Below are 26703 nucleotides of genomic sequence, written 5' to 3' on the forward strand. Positions count from 1 at the left end.
CGAACATACTCGGGCGTACTATAAGCGGAACGGAATCCGCGAGGAACGTCCGCAGTCATTCGGGCTTCCATAGTCGAGCGCACTTCCGCATTGTAGTTTCCTGTAAAAATGTCCGTGAAAAATCCCCGCGATGTGAAAAATACATGCCGAGCAGTCACTGGTGCGCAGAGCTTTGTGCGCACAGGACTCCGCAGACGTCCGCTTTGAGTCCACGCGGACCTCCGTGGAGTCCGTTCCGCCCGAGTATGTTCAGGCATTTAATGATGAATGGATCTCTGTGTGCGTGGCTGCGGGGGAGGGGCGGGATTATTCGAAAAATTGTTGAATAGTTGCCACGATTTCCGAATAGTGTTTTTGCTTGTGCTGCCCATCCCTAGTACACATGCTGCGTCTTTAACCGCCTGGAAAAAGTGGAATCTAATGACACGATGACGCGGAAAACAGGAGCCTTAGTTTTCTTTTGCAAGAAGGATGAATGCTCTCGCTGTTATGGTTTTTATTTTAGATTGATTGAATCAGGATGCAAGCAACCATCTCCACACACTGATTTCTACAGGGTCAATCCAGGCTGTGTCTTCTACTTGGACTTCATGTCAAAGAACAGAAGAAAACTTGCTATGGCTGAAGCTGCTTGTAAACTCAGTCGTGGCAAAGTTATATTTCACATAATAATTGAAGCAGCATGCAGGCACGTGTGACTCAGCACCATATGGAGTTAAACACTGAGGACGAGCAGAGGCAACCTGTTGCCTCCTCCTGTTGCTTCTGTCTGTTTTTATTATTCAAGGTTATGTAGCCACTCTTTACTGTCTAATTGTCTGTGTTTCTACTATTTAATTTCTAATAGAACTACTGATATTGGCCCAGCGGGGGCCGAGACATCCACGTGTCCTGTTGTGTGTTGACAGACATGTCATGATACCAGAAATGTAGTTGTCGATACTGATACCAGTGAAATTCCACCCAGTTTGATCCCACAGTAAAAAATAGACCAACATATTGTTCTTCCATGCTGGTAGGCGTTCTCCTTCTTCCTTTGGCATTTAAGGGCAGATGAGAACACTTGATGGTGGAGCTTTGATCTTTGCTTTGATTTAGCCCAAAAAAATCAGGCCGACCCAACATGAACCAGCATAGTTTTTGTCCAAGCTCAACTAGAGCCCAAACCACAGCAGCAGTTTGGGGTCCGACTAAAAAGCTGTAACAAAACAAGAAGTCATTATTAAAACATTTATCACAAGCTAAAGTCAACTGAGGTCTTCTCAGTGCAGTAACAGACATTTGTAACACAGTCTCAACGTGCACATCCTCCTACTGTTCAGCATGGACCAAAAACTGTCATATGACGTATTAAGTATAAGTAAAAAAGACCGGGATATTGGAGCGAACCCGACTTGATTTAATCCACAAGGCCTTAACCTGGCAGGTCGGGTCAGGCCCCGTTGGATTCAGGCTATGAGTCAAAAGCCCCTTTTACACTGCCTCTTCAAGGTGGGAATTTCACACCGTTATGCCGCCTCGTTGTTCTGTATTAGAAGTACAAACGTGGATTGGGGTGACAGCTTTGTCTCTCCTTGAAGGTAGTAACAGTGCCGAAAAGACGTCTATGTAAAGGGGATAGCCGGTAGGACAGAAACGTGGACGACACGGGTGTGACGTTTTCACGATTTGCAAAGCAGCTGATCGCAGTTAGCAGCTAACTCAAAAAAAGAAAAGAACAGCGGCTGAAAATCAGAATCAAAAATACTTAATTGACCCCAGAGGGGAAATTGTGACTCTTAACAGTTGCTCGGCTGTAAAGAACAGAGAATTGAAATAGAAGTATGCAAATATAAAGCAAAAAAATGAAAATGAAAACGCACATTAAAGATGAAATAAAATGTGTATTATTCGACAGTGTTCAAGACTAGTAGATATTAAGAATGTAAAGAATAAAATCTATATCCTAACTCTGCTGCATGCACGGTCGGCACATGCACACTTACTAAAACGTCCGCATATTTGGAAAACAATGAGGTCCAGAAGCTCCTTACCCTCCCAGCAGAGGACGGGATCATAGGGGTGGGAATCTCCTCGATTCCTTTTACGATTCAGAGGGTAACGATTCGATAATAAAATGACTATCGATGCATCACAGTGTATCAAAATGTTGGATTTCAACACACGATTCATTTTTCTCTTCCTTTCAAATATAGCATACTGTGTTTCTGGTCATCAATAATTAAATTAACAGATGAATTTACTCGCTTACAGTGTGGCTCTTGTCCGGGTCCCTCTCCCCTTCAACCTACCTCCATACACTATCAGGCCAGTGGGATTGTATCCATCTGTGGATGCTCATGCTTGTATAATGGTCCGCATCATTTTTACAATAAAAAGTTAACTGCATTGATGAATGAATGATTTCATTTGAAAGCCAAGACACTGGGCAGGCCAGGCACGGGGTTTTAAAGTGAAATAGACTGAGCAGAGTGTTATTAACTGCACCACAGAGGTGTTTTCATTTGGTTAATGCTGCAGCGTGTATTGGTCAGCTGGTTTTCGTGCTCATCGTTGCTCCTCTCCTTTTTTTCCCCCAACCCCTGCTAGATCAGCCACCATATAACGCTGATGGAAAATTATTGTTATTGCCATGGTCTGCCACTGTTATTGTGTACAAAGCACTGCTAACGCGTACGTTATGTCACACTAGACGCTGTTGTGTCACTTGTCTGGCCCGTTACGCCTCTTTTGCTTTTGCAATGCCGGCTTGCTGTCTAAAGGTGCGGACACACCAAGCCGACATCAAAGAACTAGCGGCAACGAAAGCCAACTGTTGCGTCGTCTACGTCGCCTCACGTCGCCCTGTGTCAGTTGCATTCGAACACACTACAGGGACTACATCCAACCACCAAGTGGCACGTACGTTCTTTGCCTGCGTGAGAGAGAGCGGAGTGAGAGAGTGGTACCGCAGCACCTCCACGGACTATTACATCCAGACAGTGTTTCCTCCGCAGGCTCCACTTCACTCAGCTGCCCGATAAACCCGCTGCTTCTTCCCACATTAACCTGAATAACAAACCAGGGCTCGGTGCTCCGGTTGAATCCAAACGGAGAGCCGGGGCTAGCTCAGAGACTAGCGGAGGCTAACTGGCTGTGCTTCCCTCAGAAAATAAAACCTGAACAGCCAACCAGAGTGATCTCTCTCACGACAAGCTCCGCTGCCGATTCAACATGCTTAATCGGCCGAAAAGCCACCACTGACGAAGTGTCGATGGTGCGGGACACACCGCAAAAACTAGGGCGACAGACGCTCACCGACGGCCCGACTTGGGTCGATGGCCGACTGTCGGCTTGGTGTGTCGGGGCCTTAAACTCACACACTGGAGCAGAATGATGCCGCTGTTGTTTTGTTCTGTGTAAAAATTCAAAGGTGGCATAAAGAGAGGACTTCATAGTGACCCGATAGCACAGTCTCTTAAAAGGGCTAAAGCTCTACGTGTAGGAGAAAAAGCACGACGTCATGGTTTCAGAATTTAGCCATCTACTTGGTACGAAGCTATCGGTAAGAATAAATGCGCTCATGTCTCTGCAACCTTGTGTCATGATATAATGCAAACAATTCGGGGGCATTACTCTACAGTGCCTCTAGTGGTCAAAAGAAAGCAGTAAATAGACTCACCTCAGCTCCTCAGAGAGATCCCTCCTCTGTTTTTGAGTCCTGGTGGCAAAGGCACATAAGCACTCACAGGCTCTTGGGATAAAGGATTTTTCTGTAAGCCAATGGCAGATGTTATGCCTCTGAGTAGCTGCGTTGATTTCCCATACTTGAAGCTAATTTGGATGACATGTTAGGATCTTAAGAGCACTGAGAGCACTTTGGAAGTGGCCTAGTCAGTGGCTTTTTAGCATCAGCCTCTAACCATCTGTTTCTAGACAGCTAGCGAGCTTTGAACACCCCCCCCTTCCACTCTTGCCATCAACAAATACTCCAAAGTTCATTGTAACCCCCCCCAGACCTCCTGCCACCCAGCTGACCCCCCCCCCCCCCACACACACACACACACATCCCCCAGCAGGATAAAATCACACCACCCGACCCTTGTAACCCCCCTCATCCACCCACCCAACTCCCCCAACAAGCTTCCTGGCAGTGGACAGCACCACCAATCATCACTCGGTTCCCATGGCAACCTCCCCCGGCAACAGCCGTCACTATATCATAGCAGTAGCGGAGGATGTGGGGAGGAAGGGGGAGGGGGCTTGGCCGAGTCGTGGCTCTCAGCGTTAGCGAGGAGGGAGAGGGGAAGAAAGAAAAGAGGAGAGAGAGAGAAAAAAAATGGAGAACACACACAGCTGCCCTTCAGCTACGTAGCATCGCACCAGCTGCTCCAGTCGCCACTCGTCCACACACACACACACACACACACACACACAGAAAACACAGCGTTAGGCCTCGGAGATTTTGTATTTGCTTGGGCTTTGTCTGCATAACATTGCTGCCGGGCTTTCTCTTCATTCATTGATACATCTGTGGCCTTGATATATTTTGCTCGTGTTCCGTCCTTGAACGCTTCGCTAACTAGTCTGTCTGGACCGCGCATCTGGCAGCGTGTCCATCTGTTAGTTTGGGGCGCAACAGATTGTTAATGTGCAACTTTTGCTTTGATTGTTAACGTCCCTGTTGAGCAACGCTCGCCCAGTTTTGCCATTCGTTTTGTGGTTTCCTGTTATTTGGGACGCCCACTCAAAATAGATCTGCTTCTACACAGAAAGATGTTTCCGGTATTTTTATTTATTTACAGTATATTGCTTGCAAAAGCCTGAATGGAAATGTAAGGGGTAATACAGATTATTTGCAACGTCAATGCAAGTTAGATTTAAACCTTTTTAAATGCAACTCGTAATGAAATTTAAAGAAAAAATAATATTTAAAAAATAGATGTGACCAATTATTTTAAGATTTTACAATGCAACATCAGAAAAAAATAAGATTCAGAAAATCCTTCTCCCCATCTCGAAGCATTTTTAAGACTTTCGAAAGATTGATTTAACCCTTTAAAAACATAACACAAATGATTTTCTTTTTGTCCCTTGTCAGCTCCCGTAGTGGAGGGCCCAGAACGATCTTGACGTATATTCTCCCAATTGTTTTGCAGGAAACCCGTCATCCCTCGGCTGTGGTATGGGCGGCCTGCAGCCACACGTCAACGCCGGCGGAGGTCCGATGTACCAGCAGCAGGTCCACCAGGGCATGCAGCAAGGCGTGGCCTCCCACCCAGCCTACCAGGGGCAGCAGCACTTCTCTGACAACCCACCGTACACAGACAGCAACAACGCCACCGCTGGCTCCATGGCCTGCCTCTACCAGAACTACCAGGTGGGATGATGACTCACATGTTGATCTCACGTTGTTTCATGAAAGCATTCGTCCTCATGACCTTGTTGTTGTGTCCACAGCCGGGGATGTTGTCGCACCCACAGTTCAGGGAGGGGCAGCAGCCCCAGAGCGAGGGTGACAGGGGGCCCGGTGGAGGCCCAGAGTCGGTGGACGCCATCTACAGAGCCGTGGTGGACGCCGCCAGCAAGGGCATGCACGTTACTATTACCACCACAGTGAGCGGGACCACACAGGCGAGTCCCGTGCCTGCCCTCAGCGCCATGAGTGCCTTCACTGCCTCGATAGGGGAGCCTGTCAACCTCCCCCAAGCAGTTAGCACAGTCCTGCACGGGCACCAGGAAGGGGAGGCGTTACCCCAGCCAGCCAGACAGAGGCAGGTGAGGCCGGGTCGGGGTCAGAAGAACATGGATCCAGGGAAAAGCACTCCAGACGGCCCCGAGGCCAACGACTACTTCCGTTCTCCTGGCCGCGGCACTCCCAGGGGACAGTGGGACGGGGAGACGCAGCACGGGGGAGGCTTCGACGCTCACAGTAACAACAGCGCCTGGGGCGGCGAGGAGTTCCTGGAGTGCTCTACCCAGGTGAGGAGTAGTCCCTGCATGGAGCGACCCGCCAGCTTGGCCCCCGCCCCGCCCTGCCCCACTGAGGGGTCCAACGACCACGGCCTGGTCATGGCTCACGATAAAGCCTTTCTCGATGACGGCTATCGCTTCAACAACTGCAACCGGACACCTGCTAACTACAAGGAGCGCCTGGAGCAGACGGTGGAACGCTGCGTCCACATCAACGGCGCCACCCCCCACTTCAACACCCGGGGTTACGGAGACGTCCTGGGCCCCCCTCGGCAGGAGCTGACGGGGGACGACCAGTCTCCCAGCTCCTCCACGAGCCTGGAGGGCCCTCTGGCCACAGCCAAAGACTACAGCCACTACAACGGCCACTTCAACGGTATGGCGCCCAGCCCCTCGGACACAAAGAGCCTGAGCAGCGAGGAGGACCTGCGGCAGCCGGACTCTCCCTCCTCAGAGCTGCTTCACTACCGGTCCAGGACCTTCAACATGGGAGAGCTGGTCTGGGGCCAGCTGAAGGGCTTCCCACCTTGGCCTGCCAAGCTGGCCGGGGACGAACAAGTGCACAGCGCTGCTATGCAGCTGCGGGAGCAGGCCAAGGTGAGACACCCGTCTGTGACCACCTGTCATTACTTCACACGCCAACTTATTTTCAGGCTGAATAAGAGCGCAGGGTGAAGGGTCATTTCAGGGGATTATCAAACTTTCCAGCCAGCGTTCATCCTCATAAATCCACATTAAAAGTTCTATAGAGTGTGTTGCTTATCCTAAAATAAGGCAGCTCCCTTATGATGCTCCCTCGCTTTCTCTTGGTGTGGTCGACTGCTAGCAGGGCTGTAACCGTAGTTGGAAGACGTCTGGATTCTTTCGGCTAACTCAGTTAACGTTAGTCCGTTTTTTTACAGATGCGTTTTTTTTAATTCATCATCTGAAAACAAAATGTCTGATGCATTTTGTAGTTCAATTTGTTGTGAAAATTCGCGGCATTGTCTTCAGTCAAACATCTCTAAAGGCTTTTGAAAACAGAAAATCGGACGAAAGTTCCGGACTCAGTGCGCAAACGTAATTGACACAACGTGAAGTTGTATTTATTTTTAGAGGTGCAACAATTTTTGACTTGGGTGTGCAAAGGCCCGTAGCAGGTTACTAGCTTTTATACACCGGCATCTCTTGTCAGGAGACATCGTGACAACATCGCATTAAACAGGTGTTTTATTTCATCTGTGCAGTGAACACAAAACACGTTCGTTTTTACAGTCGTTCTACTGGAACCTTATTGTCTTGTGGCAAATGGATTCCAAAATGCTCCAACACTTACATTTTACCTTCCAACTCAGAGGAGGTCCAACCGACAACGACTGCCAAATGAACTCGTAGACAGTGCAACAAACTCTCCATCATCACCAAACAGTGCTGAATGTGCTGAGGTGTTTTCTCTTGTCTCCTTCAGGTCGAGCCAGAGAAGCTAAAAACACTAACTCACGACTTGGAGGCACTCGCCGCCAAAAGAGGCCTGAAGTAAGTAAACCGGCACGCCATATTGTTGCTTCAGTCTGTGATTGTCTGTGATTTTTGCTGTATTGATTGACCCAAAGCCACACTCGTAGTTAACGTTGCTGCACCTGTTGAGCTTTTAAATTTAGCTTTGCAAAGTTTACAGCGATGACAGTGGAGGATTTGCACTTGAAATCTGTCGGATCCTTGATTTCAGACAGAGGTAGATGAAAGCAGGTTTCTCATGTCTTGTCAGTGAACGGTAATTTCAGCTGTTGAAATGATAACTGGATTTTATCAGCTGTAGTGAGCGAGATAATCAGGATAAGGAGTTTGTTTGAACAGGTTTCTGACTGACGTGTGCTGAAGTCAGCTCGCCTCAGTGCAGCGTTAAAACTTAAACATGTACAGATGTTAACTGTGAAAAGATGCAATGTTACCAGAACCAGGTACATAAAGTTTTTGCTTTATTGTTTGTGTTTTCAAACAACGTATTTCATTAGAAATATGGTATATGGTAGACTTCAAACCCCAGGCCTGGTGTTGCAGCAGCTCCAGCTCAGCGGCACCAAAAAATAGTGCAGTTATTAAAGATGCATTAACTCTTGGCGCTGGAAGTAGGTTACTATTGTGGGTCAGAAGCTGGTTAACCAAGCATGCACATGTTTACAGATGTTTCACAGCTTACATTAGAGCAGATTAACACACACTTTATTCCTTTGCTCAGACTTTGCTCTTGGGGTTTTTTGGTTTTAGAAAGACTATAAAGAAGCAGCTCTTACTGCAGCTGAGGGTTGGGCAGTTGGTTGAAAATTTTCCAACTGGCCACTGGCTTATCTCCTGTTTAACAATCACCAACTCCAGTTTGGTTGGACTAAACCCTTTAAGGTCCAGTGTGTAGAATTTATGGGGTTATATTGGTGGAAAATTGAATATAATAGTCATAGCTATGCTTTCTTTTGTTTATAATCGCCAGAAAATAAGAGTCATGTTTTCGGTATCGAATAGAAGGTTTAGAATGATCCTGTTTATGGGGTGCATCCTCTTCCATGGAGTCTGCCAATCCATCCAACCTCACCCCCAGATGCCACTACATCCCACACTCTGGACCTTGAATCCACTGACTACATTGTGAAAATCTGCCGGCTCTACACGCTGTTTTTCCCCACTGAACGGTGGCTCTCGCACGTCCTGTTGGCGAAACAACTTGGTGAAACAACCAGTGACGTATTATGTCAGTCATCCCAACGCCCAACCCTACAGCCTCCGTCATAATGCTTCAACATGTGGAGAATTTCGACACCTTTAGTGCCAACTGATGATTAAACAGTTGCTGCTTTAGCAAATGATCAGTTCCGTCATTAGTTTGACGGTGTTTGTCCGGCATAGCATTGATACCTTGTTGTTGAAGGTGTTGCTCTGAAAGTGTGTTTTGGTTCCTGCAGAAACCAAATATTAAAAACCACAGACTGTGTAAAAGAAGTGGACCTAGCCTGCTGGCTGCACTCTGTTTAATGGCCAGCAGGAGGCGACTCCACTGGTTGCAAGGGACCTTTCACACCTTCCTCGTTTGGTTTGGACTTTTCAGTTTGTTTCAGTTTGATCTGAAGCGAAATTACAGAATCAAAATGAGTCAAAGTCGCACATGAGGAGGAGGAGGAGGAGGAGGACAACACCAAATGTTTAACTGACGTTTGATTTAACGACTTTATAAAGACTCAGTTGGAGAAATGTCTCTAAAAAAAAACCTTTTCAGATATTTTCTGAGAGGATGAAAGAGGGAGGATACAAACCAATCAGTGTCAGATATATGAAGACACAGCTGACGTATGTGATGACGACGGCATATGGGATAGGTATGTCATTTATCGTTCTTAAGTGCGCTCGCATAACTGCAAGGTGAAACCAAAACTAACTGGATCAAAAGTGTGCAGTGCAACAAAAACACAAATCTTAGTTTGGACTTTGAGGGGTGAAAAGACCCTTAGTCTTGGAGAAGATGACCCTGTTTCTCACTTAATACCTCCGTTAACTTTCTTTCCTAATGCTCAGTCTTCATTTCTATTGAAGTCTTCTCAGATACATCATGATTTTAAATGTTTCAGTTATGGTCCCATTTTGAGAAAAGTAGACGATAAAGCAGGGTGTGCTTTAGGCCAGTGGTTTGCAAACTTTATGTGCGCCGGGAACACCAAAGGGCACGCCAAAATCTCTTTGCTGGTGCTTTGTTGTAATTTGCACAGCTATTTTTAAAAGTTATCATCTCTCACACTGGCTGCCAATCAGAGCTTTTGATGTGTCACACACTTTTAATTCCTGCGCACGCACAGCAACAAACAGGTTCCCCGTGAAGGTTTTTTTAAATTAAATTAAATTACATTTTTTTTTAGCTAGTGATTGCCTCTTTATTAGGAAATGGGTGCGCACAGTATACTGATACAGTCAATTAAAAAATTCATCCATATCATTTTTGTACAGGCCAAGTTGAATGTTGCCATAATAATTATGGTTTTCACAAAATCGAACAGCACACCTGGATTACAGATTAATAAAAATAAATGAATACACAATAATCATAAATACGAATTAAAATAAAAAAATAAAAATAAAAAATACAGTTAGAAATGAATAAGTAAATAAATAAATAAATGAGAAATAGTAAGAAAATAAAAGACAGTTCAATTAAAAGCCAGGAAGGTCTTGAGTTTGCTTTTAAAAACTTCAACACTCTCTGCGGCCCTCAGGTCTTAAGGCAGGTTGTTCCACACACGTGTACCATAGTTATGACATGATGTCTCACCGTGAGTTTTTGTTCTAACATTGTGGATGATTAAAAGACCACTGCCAGAAGACCTGAGGGTTCATAAGATAAAAGTAGATCTGATAAAACGATGTTAAAATCAGCTGCAGCAGCACAGCATTTGAGAACCGCTGCTTTAGGCCATGGCTTCCTTGAGACGCAGCAATGTGTGTCCTCCCTACCTCCACCTTCTCATCCAAATATGGTCACATCTGGCTCCATAAAACCAAGATGGCGACGGCCAGAGTGCCAGATTTGAGGCTTCACAACAGTAGTCCACAAACCACAGTCACTATGTCCACTTCTATGATACAGTCTGTGGCAAAAACTTTGTATCCCTGTCTGTCATGAACTTACATGTAAATAACGTATAAATGTAAATGTCCAACAGACAGGGGAAACTGAATAATCACTTGGAAGCTGCTATCCACGAGGCCATGAGTGAGCTGGATAAGATGTCGGGCACAGTGAGTGTTTACACCTTAGAAATCATGTTCCTCCTTGTGCTTTTTTGACATCACCTCCCGACTCGTGCAGGCGTCACCATGTGTTTCTCTGTCTGCCCCCAGATCCCATCGAGGGATCGTCAGGTGAAGCTCCCCAAGCCTAAGAGGAGGAAGATATCCAGATAACATTGAATGTGTCGGCCCAAGAACGTCCTCAAAGCCTTCGGAGACTTCGTCCGTTCCGCCTTGATGCGATCTGAGCTCTCTCACAGGTGCTACACATGGACTTTCAGTGGTACATCCTTGTTCCATGATCTCAACTTGACTTAATGACTGACCACAGAAGGTGCTGGAAATTCCAATCACCGATACAGTTTTAACTGTAGAGAAAAAAAAAAAAAGAAAAACTAGAGAAAAACATCGGTTGCAATTTGTCTACAGCTCACTGAATTAACTATTTTTTTCTAGTATAAGATAGTAAAACAAACAAAAAAAAGCTACAAGCATTACCTTACATATTTAAGAAAAATAGACAGTCCAAATATTTCTGATACATTTTCAATATGTATATAGATAATCCTGAAATTTCATGCTATTAAGAATTGTATGTAAATATTGTACAATGTCATGTACAAGCATACCTAATGCACATTTTATCTTTTATTGTACAAAAACAAAGCAGAAGTGTACCAATGTCTTGGTTTCTATTCAGAAATGCGGTTGCGTACGGCCGCATGCATAGGATAAATAAGAATACAGCCTAAAGCTTTTATATGATCGACTGTAAGACGTGCTGTTTATTTTTGTTTTGTTTTGTTTTGTAAGGGAACAGCAGTGGAACAGGCATGAGTATATGAGTTCTCCATTACGAGCGTCACTTCACACCAGTTAAGTGTTCATTTGTATAGGAAAAAAAAAAGAGTTAAAAAAAAAAAAAAAACAACAGAATGAACTTTACCAGCAGAAAGTGTTCAATGTTCCCCTGAGCAGGGTGGGAGATGACGAGCGGCCGGACGTATGTTGGTAAATCTTCATCTGCTACAGAAAGTCATGCATCAGGACAGGAGAGCCATTTTGTGCGACAAAAGTGTGGCTAGCAGGTGGTTAGTTTGGGTTTACAGATCATTGTTAACTGGCAGACGGTTGCCATTTCTTAAAGGAAAATCCACCTTCAGGCACTTTTACGCTGTTAAGCGTCGTTTTCTGTTCACTGCATTTCAGGAGTTTTGCAAAAAAAAAGGGCTGCACAGTGTACGGAAAATATGCAATAGCTTTGTTCAGGGCTACAATTAATGATTACTGAAATTGTTGACTAATCTTTCGACTATTATTTCAATGAACCAATCAGGTCTTTGGCAGACTATTCGTTTCGTTTCTGACCAAGAAGTTTGAGTAGTGTTGAGCGGGACATTCAGGGTGACGGCAACATTCACAAGCCGAGTTAGCCTTCGGAGCTAATGCATGCTAACAACCGGTAGAGCGTGCAGGAGGCAGGACATGATGCGAAAAGTATGCTGCGGAAATAGCAGTGTTTTAGTTAGGACAAAGTTCGGAATTTCGTCATTAACAACTGAGTCTCCTGGCGTTCCTGTCAGAACTTGCGTGTTCTTTCTTCCCACAACAATGAATTTTCCTAGTCGACCAATAGTCATCATTACAGTCCATTAATGACGCTATGGGCTAATGGGCATGTAGCTACTTCCATGTTTCAAATGATACATCATGTTTGTAGTCGACCAATGAAGATGAGTTTACATATCACCTTGGGTTCGTCCTTCACCTTCTCAAAATGATCCCACACTTTGGATTTCCTGCCCGACATGTTATTAACTAGCCTGTGGAATAACCGCAGGTACCAGCCCTGGAGATTAGAGGCCGTGCACATGCTGCGTCTTTAACTGCATGGGAAACACGAGGTCGGGTGCTGGGCGCTACTCTTGTGCCTACTCTGTGGCAACTTTCAAGGTTGCTAAGCGACCATAACCAGCACTGTGTCATAGCCTCCTTACCAGAAATCCTGAGTGCGGAGCTGATCTTCTTCCAGGCGCTGTTTACAAGTGTGTATTAGGCCAAAAATATCGTCCATGGGACAAACATAGGCCTGCATATTGTGACGGTGTTGTGGCAGGTGTTGAGCGTGCCTGCCATGCGTCTCCATTGAAAAAAATGTATTCTGCGGCGCAAAAAACGTGTCAGAGGCCGATATAACTGCTTCAATTTTCCGACCCCCATCTGCTCTATGTGATACACTTACTCAGGATAAGTACCTCACACCGCTGGCATTCTTCCATCTTTTGCTATCTGCGTATAACCGTTTCCAAATCCCCTTTGCTACGGGAAATGACAACCTCCGAGCTAACGACCTAGGCGCTGAAACGAAGACTCGGATCATGCCGTAGGGCTTGCCTGCTTTGTTCTTTCAGTGAATTGTTGTAAAGATCTCCGCTGAATAGAACGACTTGTGAATCCAGACTCAGTCTCACTCTACGAGTTGATTTGAGATACCTTTAAACTTCGGCAGCAGCATGCTCCAGTGACAGTGAGATAGCTACGCAAGACCATCAGCGCTCTACGCTACGTCACTGCTTTACACTAACAGCTGAGTGGGTGTTTCTGTTGACGAACATAAAAACGAAAGAGTGCAGATGATATTGTCCTTTCCTTGACTCTTTAAAAAAATAATCTGCAGATTAATCAATGATGGAAATCAAACACTAGATGGCGACCTGCCCCACTAGTTTCTATCAGTAAACATGCACCATAGTAACCTGGTTTAATTAAGTGGACCCTGAATGCATCGGTGAAGGGAACACGTCCCCCTCATTATTTAGGCATGCGCAGAGGACGCCTTTTTTGTGTTTCACGAAATTAAAGACTTATACACCATAAATTTGTGCATAAAAAAATCCCCAGAATGATTACATTTTTCTGGCAGAGGACCCTCAAACGTCCCATTTCATTCGTGTCCCCCCCAGAATGAAAACGAAACCTCCGCCTTCGCCTGAACGCAACACAAAACGACTCCTAAAAGTGCCTTTAGGTGGATTTTCCCTTCATCTACAACCAATAACCACCGTCTGCATTGATGAATCACGTCACCTGGTTGTTGTGATCATGTTCTCGTGCTCGTTTGTACAGTGATTTATTTTGTCTCTCCATGACTGTAGTCGTCTTTGCCACACCGATAGCTTTAGGTAGAGTAACCAACCTCAGAGTCTAGATCATCAAGAGGAAACACTAACTCAAGCAGTGACAGCATTTCTCACGTTTAGGGGCCTTGTGTTTGTTTCTTTGTTTTTTTTTATTTTGCTTATTGATGTAAATTATTTATGTACAGTACTCCATATTTATTTTAAGCTTTACAAATATGCTAGATGGCAATAATACTACCAAGAGTTGAGAACTCAAGCCTTATATGTGTATATGTATGTTTTTTTAACAGTGAATAGATCGTGTATTCAGTCCGTTACAGAGCTCATGTTCCCTTTTATTTAAGAAGTGAGCATTACAGATAACACTTTGTTTTTTTGTTTTTTTACAGTGAGGTTTCTGACTTGTTTTTGTTACACAGTGTCTATCATGGATTTCTTAGTTAAAGGAATATAATAACGTCTGCCTCCGACACCGTACTATTTATGAATATGCACATCTGGAAAAGGCAGGCGGCGTTTATGTTAAATGCAGTTTTAACACTACTAGATGCTTTTTGAGTTTGAAGCCGCGAAGCAAAAACCATCACGTGATCAGTCTTAAAATCGATGCACAGTATTGGGAACTCTGGTTCAACACACACACACACACATGCAGCTGCTCCTCCAGATCAAAACCAACAAGCAACAGCAGAGTTATCAAGTGCAATATACCAATCCATGGCAAAGATCAACACCTTTTGTTCACAACTTGGACTGTAATTTGTTTTCTCCTCTGACATGCACATGCTTTTTGTTGGTTACAATATTCGTCATCTTCAGATGTCCTCACCTAAGAGCCATGAAGTAGTATTTATTTGTAGCTCTACCTTTATACATGCACACACAGCTGTTACGCCCAGGCTCAAATTTAATTTTGATTTAAAGAGTGACTTTGGTATTTTTCGACCTGGAATCCATCTTTGTATGTTTTTGTGGCTAAGTGGCTAGTGGGAACAACAGTTTTTGAAATTGGTCCGGTATTGAGCAATAGTGCTGCAAACACCAGCCACAAAACAAGCTGCAATGTAAAGCGAATGGGGCAATTGTGCACCCTCACTTTAAGTACACTAAAATTGTTTGTTTTGCCACTGACAGGCTCAGACTATTCTTCTAAGGGTGTTTTCAGACCTAGCGTTCACCTGCTTTGGTCCCTCACGAAGTTCCCTCGACAACATTTACAAGCTTGTCTTGCTTGGTCACAATTTTTATGTGGGAAAAATCCAGAAAGTAAACCAAACATTGAAGAAGAGATAAATGTGACTCTTTCTAATGTCACAATGGAGGGACAACTACGCAGGTTGATTTTAGCGCTGCTCATCGTGGACTATATTGCTGTCATTGTTCATTTTAGTCAAACCATACAGTTTGAAAACGAGGCAAACGCGGCTCCAACTAGAAAACAATGTTTTGATGCATTGGATGTGCTGAATGTGCATATTAAGGCAGTACAGGAGGAGGTGCACATTAATAATCCTCCAGGACTGTAACATGCTCATGTTTAACCCAAACAATGTGTCATGTGACTGCAGTTGGTCCACATCCAGGTCGGAACACATTCTCACCACAAACCAACCGCACCAGAGTTCGAGACCACCTCTTCAAGAAGGAACGTACTTAGGGGGCAAACAAACTTGAGTTTGACTGAACTGAACCAAACAGGGCAGGTGTGACACCTTAAGTGTCTTGACACATTATGGAAAGGGTCCTTACAGAGACAGACTTTTTTTTTTTTTTTTTTTTAAATTAACCAGAAACAGCCCTGAAGTCGGTATCACCACGCCCACCAAACTCCATTAAAAAAAATAGTAATTTTAGCGCGTAAAGAGGAAGCATGTTTTCAAATCTAACTAAGTGAATTAAGGGTTAATTTCAGCCAAACCAGAGCTGGTGATTGTTAGAGCAGTGGAAAGAATAACCAAGACAGTTTTGTGAGTTTTATTTTGTTTCTGTCGGCTTTGAATTAAAGGAGCTATATGTAAGAAATCTAAATCAAATAGTCGTAAAATCCTCCTAATATGTCACAGAGACTAAGGAATAATGTTCATATAACATACTGATCTCACCGACAACAATAGTACAGCCAGAATATTCGCATTTAAAAAAATATTTTACAGTCTGCAAATCATGTTTATGTTTTGAATTTGTGTTTTGGCCTGTTGTGCCACCCACCGCCGTCTACCAGTCACGCAGTCAGTAGAGTCTCAGCGTCAGTTACAGTTACGACTGAGCTACAGCAGCACGGCAAGCAGCATTAGCAGTGTCCCAGTACATAGCATTAGCAGCCTCCTCAGCTGTATCCCGGCAGCAGTGTTAGCCTCGAATCTGTAGGGGAGGGGGGGCGGACACGACTCGCGGCAGTATTTTGAATTTGAGTGCAGTAACCATTTTGGCCACATTCTTACATACAGCGCCTTTAAGTGCGTTTTACTGTTATAAAATGACGGGGGTTTTTTAAAAAATGGAGTCTGGTGGGTTTGGCAAAAGTGATTTTGTTGCTGTTTCTTGTAAAACAAAAAGGTCTATCTCTGTAAGGATCCTTTCCGTCATGTTGTCTGACACTTAAAATATCAATACAGAGCCTGTCAGTGGCGAAAACAAGCACTTGTAGCAGACATAAATCGACAGTGCACAATTGCCCCATTGACTTTACATTGCAGCCTGTTTCTCTGCTAGCGGCTGCGGCCCTCTTGCTCAATAGTGGAGAAGTTCCAAATATTGTTGTCTCCGTTTGTCGCTTAGACACAAAAAACCAGGGTCCAGGTTGAAAAATATTAAAGTTCCCCTTTAATATTTGATGGACACACTAAAATGTTTCTGACGATAACCTGAAAACCAAACCGTACACTACTTTGTAAATCGATTTTCTTTCTCACTCACAACTAAATCTTGAAAACACTACACTTAAACATATCCAGACCAGGTTTTACTGTAATTTGTGGCGAGGCATCCCACAGATGTACTTTAGTTTTATAATGTACCCTTATATCCTAATGTCAGACTATGAATTACAGCCAAGTAAACAAGTTCAGCATTTATTTTGTGCACACAAGTCGTACTGTATCTTCGAATGAGATCGATCACTTATCTCAACACATTCATTTTTTTTTATTTTGTCGTGTGCACACTGAAAAAGTCAAGAACATTTTGAAAATGCGCAGAATTTGTAGCAACAAAGCCCGGTAACGTTAAGAAATATCAGTATTTAAAGGTGAATATCAGATGTTTTAATACCATCCATCCTTTTCAAAATGTCCCCTTTTTCCAGTGTGCACACCTTTAAGAACCTCAGAGTCTTTACTGTAATCTGTGGCAAGGAAATCCTCCGGCCGTTTTCAAAATGTGATGTTCGGTGTTGAGAACACATGAGCTCTTTCGGTAAAGTTCATTCTGCCTCTTCTTCCCCCCCACCCACCCTGTTTTTTGTGCAATGACATGCAGGAACCCGGATTCACGTTGGGAACCCATGTGTTATGGATCTGTTATATCAGTTTCATGTTATTTGTGGTCAAGAGTTCAAAGCATTTTTGTGTTTGAGATGGTCTGTGCAGTCTATTTTTTATTTCCCTCCTCGCCTGTGATTGTGTGCGTGTGCGTTGAGGTGTGAGTGTGATTTTTATTTCTCCTGCTCTTTGACTCTTATTTCCCTCCTCCTCCTCCTCCTCCTCCTCCTCTACCCTTTCATCGTCAGTATTTTATTTTTCAACTTGTAATTAAGTATATATTTTCTCACTAATATATACTTTACAAAAAATAGACTTGCGTGAAGTATGACGTGCACTTGATTGCTCTTGTTCATTTTTCTTTTTTGCATTAATGTGGGCTAGGGATAGTTCGTCAGAGTCCATTATTTTGAGATTGTTTGGACTTTTTTTTTAATGGTTTGATGTAAGCAGCATTTTTTTGTAAATATTGTGAAACATTACAGGTCATGCAGTGATGTAACATTTTGAACAATGTTGCACAGATGTTTAAGATATTAAAAACATGGTCACTCTTACTTGAATAACCTGGTGTGTGTCGTGTATTTATGTTTCCTGTTTCTTCTTTCCTGATTATGTGTCCAGGTTGTTTTTATTCTGTGTTTTGAAAAGGTAGCGGATAGTGAACGTGTTTCTAGTTGCACACTGCCCTCTAGTGGGCAAACAACAGAGCACACCACCTGTTAATAAGGAGAATAAAAAGATAAAGGCTGGAAATGCGACATAAAAACACAAATTTTAAGCTTCTCAGTTCAATCAACTGTGCAAACCCCACCTGCTGAAGAAAACCAAGTGATGTGATGGACAGCTCCGGACCAGCTGCCAAATGGATGCTGTGGTGAGACTGTTGTTGGATGAACTTTGAACCTCTGAATGAAACATGACAGGACACTTTATGCTGCCTGTATGACAACTGATATAAAAACAATGTATTTTATGGAAGCGACAGTTTATTGTGATAAATTACTGAGCAGTTGTTTACGCTCTGTTTTGATGCACAAAACAACTACAATATTGGGAGGAAAAACCTGTTGCTAGGTTACTAATGTTAGCAGATAAGCTTGTTTAGCAGTGGCCACTGTAATGCTGTGGGAGAACCAGCAGTATTTATTTGTTCCTTCTTATTTTTGAGATCTTGTTTTGAACAAGTGATGAAAGAACAGTTGTTATAAAAGGAACTTTGAAACTTCCCAGATGTTCAGAACTGGTCCAAAAGTTAGTTTTTTTTCACCGACTGTTTGAAGATGTTGATTGAACGCCCACGTATTGACCATATTTTACCCAGCAGTGATAGTAAAAATTAGTTTCATTCACTACAGGGTGCAAATAATACCCTTTCGTGATTTTGGAGCCTAATGAAGTCACATCCAAATTTGTCAATTGAATATCAAAATTGCATGTCCCGGTGAGAAGTCATCTTAGCATTTATATATAAATATAAATACATACAACCCAGATTCTAAAAAAGATGTGACTCTGTTTATAACGTAAATAAAACAGAAAGCAATTATTTGTAAACTCTTTTTTGACCTTTATTCAATTGAAAACAGTCCAAAGACAAGATATTTAATGTTCAAACTGAGAAACTTTATTGAATTTCTTTTTAAACATAATACTCGTTTTGAAGTTAATAGTTGCAACATGTTTAAACTGGTGTTTTTGGAGCATCTAACTACTTTCCCAGCATTTTGTTGCCCCTGTCTCATCTTTTTTGGATCTAGATAGAGGCATTAAATTAAAAAATAAAAGTATGTATTACAAAAATCGATCAAAGGTATCACTTTTGAAGGTAAATATATTGTCTTTGTGCTGCATTTAATTGAATATAGGTTTATAAAAAGGATTTGCAAATCATTCCTTGCTCCATGATACCCTGCGTGAATTATGGGTGCAACTTCCGGCGATGACCGGAAACCCGCGATTTTCAATGCTAACCGTTTGTTTACAGTAGCTAGCAAGCTAGCAATTAGCTCGCCTTGCTCCGTCAAAATACTGTTAACTTTAACATGGTCCGAGCTAGCTTAAGGTAACATCTGCTCCTTCTGAAGTTGATTTATTATTCTAATTAACTGACTTATTAAGAGATGCTAACACATTCGGCACATATTTAGCATTATTCAGTATTAACTGTAGCTCCATGTGAAGTGAATAAATGTGATTTCTGAGCCAAACATGAAGCTGAATTTAGCATATAATATTACAGTAATATAACGTAGTGGTAAAAGAAATAACATTTGGCATTAATTTTGTTTATATTATATAAATGAAGTCGCTGTAGCTCAACCTGTGCATTTGAACTTGAGCTGTGGTGTGTCTGCGTCACTGCGTTAACACTAGTCGGCGGTGGAGGTTTCTGTGAAGTGCTATAAAGTTTAGTTTATTCAAAACACACATTAAACACACATTAAACATGGCTTAATAGAGACAGTTTCAAACACAAGTACACAAATCAGCTTCACTATAACTCGCAGCATTCACAGACAAACACTTGTCTTTATCTGGACACATTTCCCCCACAAATACAACATGCTAACGTTATTAGCACAAGCCTATGGCATTTTACATTGTATAAATTAGCCTAGCAGCTAGCGATCTTTTCCTCTTCTCATATTAAACCAGGACAACAGCAACATTTAACAAAGATGACGGCACATAAGTCAGCTCCATTACAACTCACACGGTTCACTGACAAAACAACTGTCTTATACTAAACACGTTTTCCAAACATATATAACATGCTAACGTTATTAGCACAAGCCTATGGCATTTTACATTGTATAAATTAGCCTGAGTCAGTCGATTAGCTTGCATTTGTAGATGCAGCGGCTAACGTTGTTTAGCAATAATGGTTTTCCAAAGTGTCCCAGAGCCCATGCAGTAATATCCTTTATATAACCATATCAGTTTTTAATGCAGTGCTGCCTGAGGGGTCAAAGGTCACACCCATTCAGTGATGTTTTTCAGCTTTCATGCAGAGATTTCTCCAGATTCTCTGAATCTTTTGATCATATTATGGACTGTAGATGGTGAAATCTATACATTTCTTGCGACTAAGCTTTGGGAAACATTGTTCTTTAAAATAACTGACTATTTGTCCGCGCACCTTTTCACAGAGTTATCATTTTTGCTTTAATCTGTTGCCAATTAACCTGTTTAAACTGGTGTTTTTTGAGCACCCAACAACTTCCGCAGTCTGTTATTGCTCTTGACCCAACTTTTTGGGAACTAGTTGAGCCATCAAATTAAAGATAAAAGTATATTTTACAAAAAGCAATTAAATTAATCAGTTTCTAGGTGTTTAATTAATATGAAAACATTTATTTTATATTTTATGAGATTTTGAGGATATGTAAACATGTTTATGTTTACGTCACAGCTTAGTTTGGTTCTGACTGGCTCAATAAATAAATAAGTTAATAAATAAATAATCGCAAAAATCTGGAATAAACTACATTTTGCTTTTATCCTGTGTCATCTGATTATCACTGCTGGTATTTTTTAGAGTTAAATTAATATTTTTAATCTTTTCTAAGTGTTAAATGAATGGAAAATATTTTGTATATGCTATATTGTTTATTTGTTGTATTTTATTTTGTAGTAATAATCTGAATCTGCAAAAAAAAAAAAAAAAAGAAATAAAATAAAAAACATACAGAGGCATAAATCAATAATTAGTTGCCCACTAGTTAGGCTGAAATTAAATATATCTAAATGAGTGCGGGTTTTTGTGTCTGTGTGCGCGTGCACTGGAGCCTCCCACTGATGGTGGTGTTGCTGATGCAGGCCACGGGAGCGCGCGTCTCAGCGTCGTGCCTGGAGCGCGCCTTTGTTGCCAGCGAGGACGCTGCGGCTGTCTGTGCGCATCCTCTCCGGGCTCTCCCTCTGCAGACCGGCCAGCTCCCCCGACTCTGCCCCCGCCGCTCACACACACACACACACACAGACACATATCAGTCCGCTCTCTGCACGGTTCCCGGTGTCGCCGCTGCAGGTGGAGGCCTGCACACCGATGTCTGAGCTCCTCACCGGGACGCATCGCTGCGGTTGATCCGGTTTGGCCATGGCGCAGCCGAGGGAACACGGACACATTCGCGTTGCGCATCGGATAAACTGAACTTTCTCGCGGTGAGGAGACAAGGAACGTGACGTTTCACCCTCTATCTGCCAAAAATGATCTGAATCCCTGATCTGAACTCTGAGCTGGCCCGGGACGCAGGGAGAATCATCAAGGCCCCGCTGGTGGCCCCTGAACCTCACTTTGGGCGCCGCTTTGCCCCAAATATTCCGATCCCCGGCTGTTTCCCAGCCTGCTGTTTGTTTATTTGTTTATCCCCGCAGTATTTGGAGGGGCGGTGTGAACAGTGCCAGCAGCAGCAGCAGCAGCATCATCATCAGCAGCCATGATGGATGCGGCGGAGTGCGGGGTGAGGGTGATGTGCCGCTTCAGGCCCCTCAACGAGGCCGAGATCAACAGAGGAGACAAATACATCCCCAAATTCAAAGATGACGACACGGTGGTGATCACGGCAAGTGTGTCTGCTCCTTGTTGTTGTTGTTGTGATGATGATGATGTCGTGTCTGTGTGGAGATGAAGGTACAAACACTGCGGAAAGTCACCTGGAGCTCTGCAGGCAGGATGGGGATGCCAAGTGCGCAATAAGCCAGAGGTCCTACAGGAGATATGACAGCAGTGTTACAGATGTATATGTCATCTGATGGTTTATTAAAGAGGAAATGTCCAGTATAGAATCACTGAGTTCAACAGAGCTGCTCTGTAACACTGCAGGATTATTATTTATTTATATATTGGGATCTTATGTTGAACTGTAAAGCTGCTATTATCGTATTCATACAGCTAACTCCAGAATATTTATCACCCAATTAAATTTGTTTACAGTCCAAGCCCCCAGTGTTAAAATAAATATACACTTTCCTCGTCTATATATCTGCCTAAAATATCCTTTTTTATATAGTTTTTTAAATTGATTTATATTTAGAAAAAAATATATTCAAAATTCAAAATGGAATAAAAATGTTCAGAGTCAGAGAAGACAAATCTAAAAATAATATTTGAATATTAATTCAACAGATAAATAACAAAGGATAAAAGCACAGTTTATTCCAGATTTTAGTGATTTTTTTTTTTAGATATTTTTTTCTGTTTGTTTATTTATTTACTCGAGCCAATCAGGACCAAGATAACCTGTGATGTACTTCCTGAACATTTTGGAAAACAAAGGATGAAAATACAACTTTAAAATCAAACTTAAACACTCATGAGCACACGGAGGAAAAGAGAAAATCTTTCATGGCTCCTGCTGATTCACACTGACTCGCCGATTTCTTCATCACAAAACGATTAAAAGAACTCATAATTCAGAGGTGAAAGGTCAAAGGTGACACTCACAGTGACTCATCATAATGCGTGTGCTGATTCACGAGGCCCTCGGGAGCTTATTAGTGCTGTGTTCATGCACGATGACAGGCTGCTTTTGTGGTCAGAGCATCGATTGTTTTCTCCTCTGTGGAGACGGCTTCACACTTTGTGCTGGGAAGTTTAGACGCTTTATTGAGAGGTGCTTGTTTGTAACTGTTTATATCAGATATCACAGGAATCTCATTTAATTTAATGTTTCCAAAATACAGCTGTGTCCTTACGTCGCCTGCACAGAAAGTAATGTTTCATTTGTCTTCAGTCGTCTTGGTGAGGACTGTGTTGCACCTTTCTACACAAACTACTTCTCTTCTTTTCAGTTTATTGCAGACGTAGCATACATATTTGCTTTAATTAATTTTAAGCATGAAACACTTAATTTCCTGCATTATGGTGATTTTTTTTATGCACCAATTTGTGCCTTTTCTGCATCAATTTAGAGTGTAGCCACCTTTAATTACGTCAAAATAAAAGCCCTTTGCCACTTTGTGTTTTTTTGGGGGGGTGGCAAATGTATATGCTTTAAATCCGGGGTTCCCAACTGGTGGGTCGTGGTCCAAAAGTGGGTCATGAGTCCACTCTGAATGCACTGCAAGTGACTTGCAAATGTGTCAAGTCTGTAAAAACACACAGCTTTTATTTTGAAGTGACGTTTCCCACTGTAGAGTGAGTTACTACTGGACAGAGACAGGAAACTGGCTTGACGACATGGCCGAACACACGTACGATGCTGACTATATTAAACTGTGCGGACCTTAAATTAATAACTAAGGAGAAATGTCAACCCGGTCTCTCCGAAGTCGTCGAATACCGGCGCTTGGGCAGTGACTCAAAAGTCGCCCTTTCACGCCGTCATGATGCACAGCTGTTCACCGTTATTGTGCAACAGTGCCTGGCGGCATCAAGGGGAAAAGCAGCAGGACAACAACATAAGTTAAGGGGGTGAAAGTGCAAGTAAGGTGGGCGTGAGGGGTGGTCCAACAACCACCAGCTTTCACCCGAGAGAGCGGTGTCTGCGTCCCGTCAGATTGGCAATCAATCTGATCCTGAAAAATAACACACAGATGTTGTGTTTTCCCATCTGTGCCTGAAGGCAGCGTAATACTTAGGTCTAAAAAAACGAGAAAAGAAATGTTGGTGTAGAAATCTGGTGCCGAATCTGTTGTAAACTGTGCTTCACAGTTTGTACGCTACACCACAGACAGACAGACAGACAGACAGACAGGAAATGACCCTCGCCCCAGTGTGTTAATGCAGATCCGTCCCCTGCCGCTCGCTCTGCATTATTCATGCTGTTGCATTACGGCCCAGAAACACTTCTGTCCTGTCAGGACGAACTGCACGTCACCGCCTCGTGCCATCAATCAAACAGCAGGAAACTGAGCGTGCTGTTGGTGTCAGTGGTTTCTGCACTTTATCTCGGGGGTTCAGAGGGAGGGGAGGAGTGCTGAGAGCTGCACTTAGCCGCACCGAGGCTTTTACCCCTGAGACACAGAGGCAGGCGTCGGACAAGGGCAGAGGGAGTGATGGACGGTCAGACTGGAGGCTGCAGGACTTCCAATTTTAAAACACCACAGGGAGGGAAACGTGCGTGATGTAGCTGAGTTCATCAGTGTACAAGACAAAACTACAGAAAAACATAATCATGTCACCTGTTCACATGACCTCTGACCTCTCACTTCCTTCTTAGTGTAGATTCAGGTAGTAGTGTAGTACTTTAGTACAAGTAGTAGTAGTAGTAGTATTTAGACAAGTAAAAGTAGTAGTAGGGTCAGTACAAGTAGTAGTAGTAGTAGTATTTAGACAAGTAAAAGTAGTAGTAGAGTCAGTACAGTAGTAGTAGCAGTAGTATTTAGACAAGTAAAAGTAGTAGTAGTAGTAGGGTCAGTACAAGTAGTAGCAGTAGTATTTAGACAAGTAAAAGTAGTAGTAGTAGTAGGGTCAGTACAAGTAGTAGCAGTAGTATTTAGACAAGTAAAAGTAGTAGTAGTAGTAGTAGGGTCAGTACAAGTAGTAGCAGTAGTATTTAGACAAGTAAAAGTAGTAGTAGGGTCAGTACAAGTAGTAGCAGTAGTATTTAGACAAGTAAAAGTAGTAGTAGTAGTAGTAGGGTCAGTACAAGTAGTAGTATTTAGACAAGTAAAAGTAGTAGGGTCAGTACAGTAGTAGTAGTAGTATTTAGACAAGTAAAAGTAGTAGTAGTAGTAGTAGTAGGGTCAGTACAAGTAGTAGCAGTAGTATTTAGACAAGTAAAAGTAGTAGTAGGGTCAGTACAAGTAGTAGCAGTAGTATTTAGACAAGTAAAAGTAGTAGTAGTAGTAGTAGTAGGGTCAGTACAAGTAGTAGCAGTAGTATTTAGACAAGTAAAAGTAGTAGTAGTAGTAGAGTCAGTACAGTAGTAGTAGTAGTAGTATTTAGACAAGTAAAAGTAGTAGTAGTAGTAGTAGAGTCAGTACAGTAGTAGTAGTAGTAGTATTTAGACAAGTAAAAGTAGTAGTAGGGTCAGTACAAGTAGTAGTAGTAGTAGGGTCAGTAAGTAGTAGCAGTAGTATTGAGACAAGTAAAAGTAGTAGTAGTAGTAGGGTCAGTACAAGTAGTAGTATTTAGACAAGTAAAAGTAGTAGGGTCAGTACAAGTAGTAGTATTTAGACAAGTAAAAGTAGTAGGGTCAGTACAGTAGTAGTAGTATTTAGACAAGTAAAAGTAGTAGTAGGGTCAGTACAAGTAGTAGCAGTAGTATTTAGACAAGTAAAAGTAGTAGTAGAGTCAGTACAGTAGTAGTAGCAGTAGTATTTAGACAAGTAAAAGTAGTAGTAGTAGTAGGGTCAGTACAAGTAGTAGTATTTAGACAAGTAAAAGTAGTAGGGTCAGTACAGTAGTAGTAGTAGTATTTAGACAAGTAAAAGTAGTAGTAGTAGTATTTAGACAAGTAGTAGTAGACAAGTAAAAGTAGTAGTAGGGTCAGTACAAGTAGTAGCAGTAGTATTTAGACAAGTAAAAGTAGTAGTAGGGTCAGTACAAGTAGTAGCAGTAGTATTTAGACAAGTAAAAGTAGTAGTAGTAGGGTCAGTACAAGTAGTAGCAGTAGTATTTAGACAAGTAAAAGTAGTAGTAGTAGTAGTAGAGTCAGTACAGTAGTAGTAGTAGTAGTATTTAGACAAGTAAAAGTAGTAGTAGTAGTAGTAGGGTCAGTACAAGTAGTAGCAGTAGTATTTAGACAAGTAAAAGTAGTAGTAGTAGTAGTAGGGTCAGTACAAGTAGTAGCAGTAGTATTTAGACAAGTAAAAGTAGTAGTAGTAGTAGTAGGGTCAGTACAAGTAGCAGCAGTAATAGTGGTGTCAGTAGTTGTAATCATAGTGGAGGTCAAATTAGCAGAAGTGTCAGTAAAAGGAGTAGTAGCACAGTAACAGTGGTAGTTGTAGTAGTCATAGTAGTAGTAGTTGTAGTAGTGGTAGGGTCAGTACATGTAGTTAGTGGCAGTAATAGCAGTATTAGTCGTCATCAACAATTAGTGATCCGATTGCAATTTTCTCATGGATTTCTTGCTTGATTTGTTTGAGTTGTATGTTAACGAAGCGGAAAGCTTAAACATTTAGGTTCAACATGAAGTTTAAAGATAAAACATAGCAAGAAAAAAGGGGTAGGACTAGATAAGTTCACACTTCCTTCCTGCTCCTTTTCGGACATGAAATATGCAAATATGTTTCCGAGTTGTATTTCTTTGTTTGATTGGTTTTTTTTTGTTGTTGTTGTTTTTGTTTTGTTTATGTTTTCTTTGGTTTGTCTTTGTGACTTGCTGAATGACTGACCTTTACGCAACTTGATTGTTCATGTCTTTGGTACAAATAAAAACAGTTTTATTTGGACAAGTAACAGTAGTAGCAGTAAAAGTAGTAGTAGTAGTAGTAGA

At 42.4% G+C, this 26703-nt stretch overlaps 2 protein-coding genes across 4 annotated transcripts in view; both read left to right on the top strand.

The window, feature by feature from the left end:
• LOC125884883 (methyl-CpG-binding domain protein 5-like) overlaps positions 1-17886 on the top strand; it is a 50022-nt gene extending 32136 nt beyond the window's left edge. For both annotated transcript variants that reach the window (XM_049570147.1, XM_049570146.1), the window contains exons 6-10: positions 5139-5359; positions 5440-6549; positions 7400-7467; positions 10635-10710; positions 10813-17886. In XM_049570147.1, the coding sequence (XP_049426104.1) occupies positions 5139-5359; positions 5440-6549; positions 7400-7467; positions 10635-10710; positions 10813-10875 (1538 nt within the window). In that variant the 3' untranslated portion in view covers positions 10876-17886. The remainder of the gene's footprint in view (positions 1-5138; positions 5360-5439; positions 6550-7399; positions 7468-10634; positions 10711-10812) is intronic.
• A 3274-nt stretch (positions 17887-21160) lies between these two features.
• The window catches only part of LOC125884753 (kinesin heavy chain-like), a 35510-nt gene continuing 29967 nt past the window's right edge, over positions 21161-26703 (top strand). For both annotated transcript variants that reach the window (XM_049569919.1, XM_049569920.1), the window contains exon 1: positions 21161-21885. In XM_049569919.1, the coding sequence (XP_049425876.1) occupies positions 21760-21885 (126 nt within the window). In that variant the 5' untranslated portion in view covers positions 21161-21759. The remainder of the gene's footprint in view (positions 21886-26703) is intronic.

This window comes from Epinephelus fuscoguttatus, linkage group LG24, assembly GCF_011397635.1.
Source record: "Epinephelus fuscoguttatus linkage group LG24, E.fuscoguttatus.final_Chr_v1".
NCBI classification, from domain to species: domain Eukaryota; kingdom Metazoa; phylum Chordata; class Actinopteri; order Perciformes; family Serranidae; genus Epinephelus; species Epinephelus fuscoguttatus.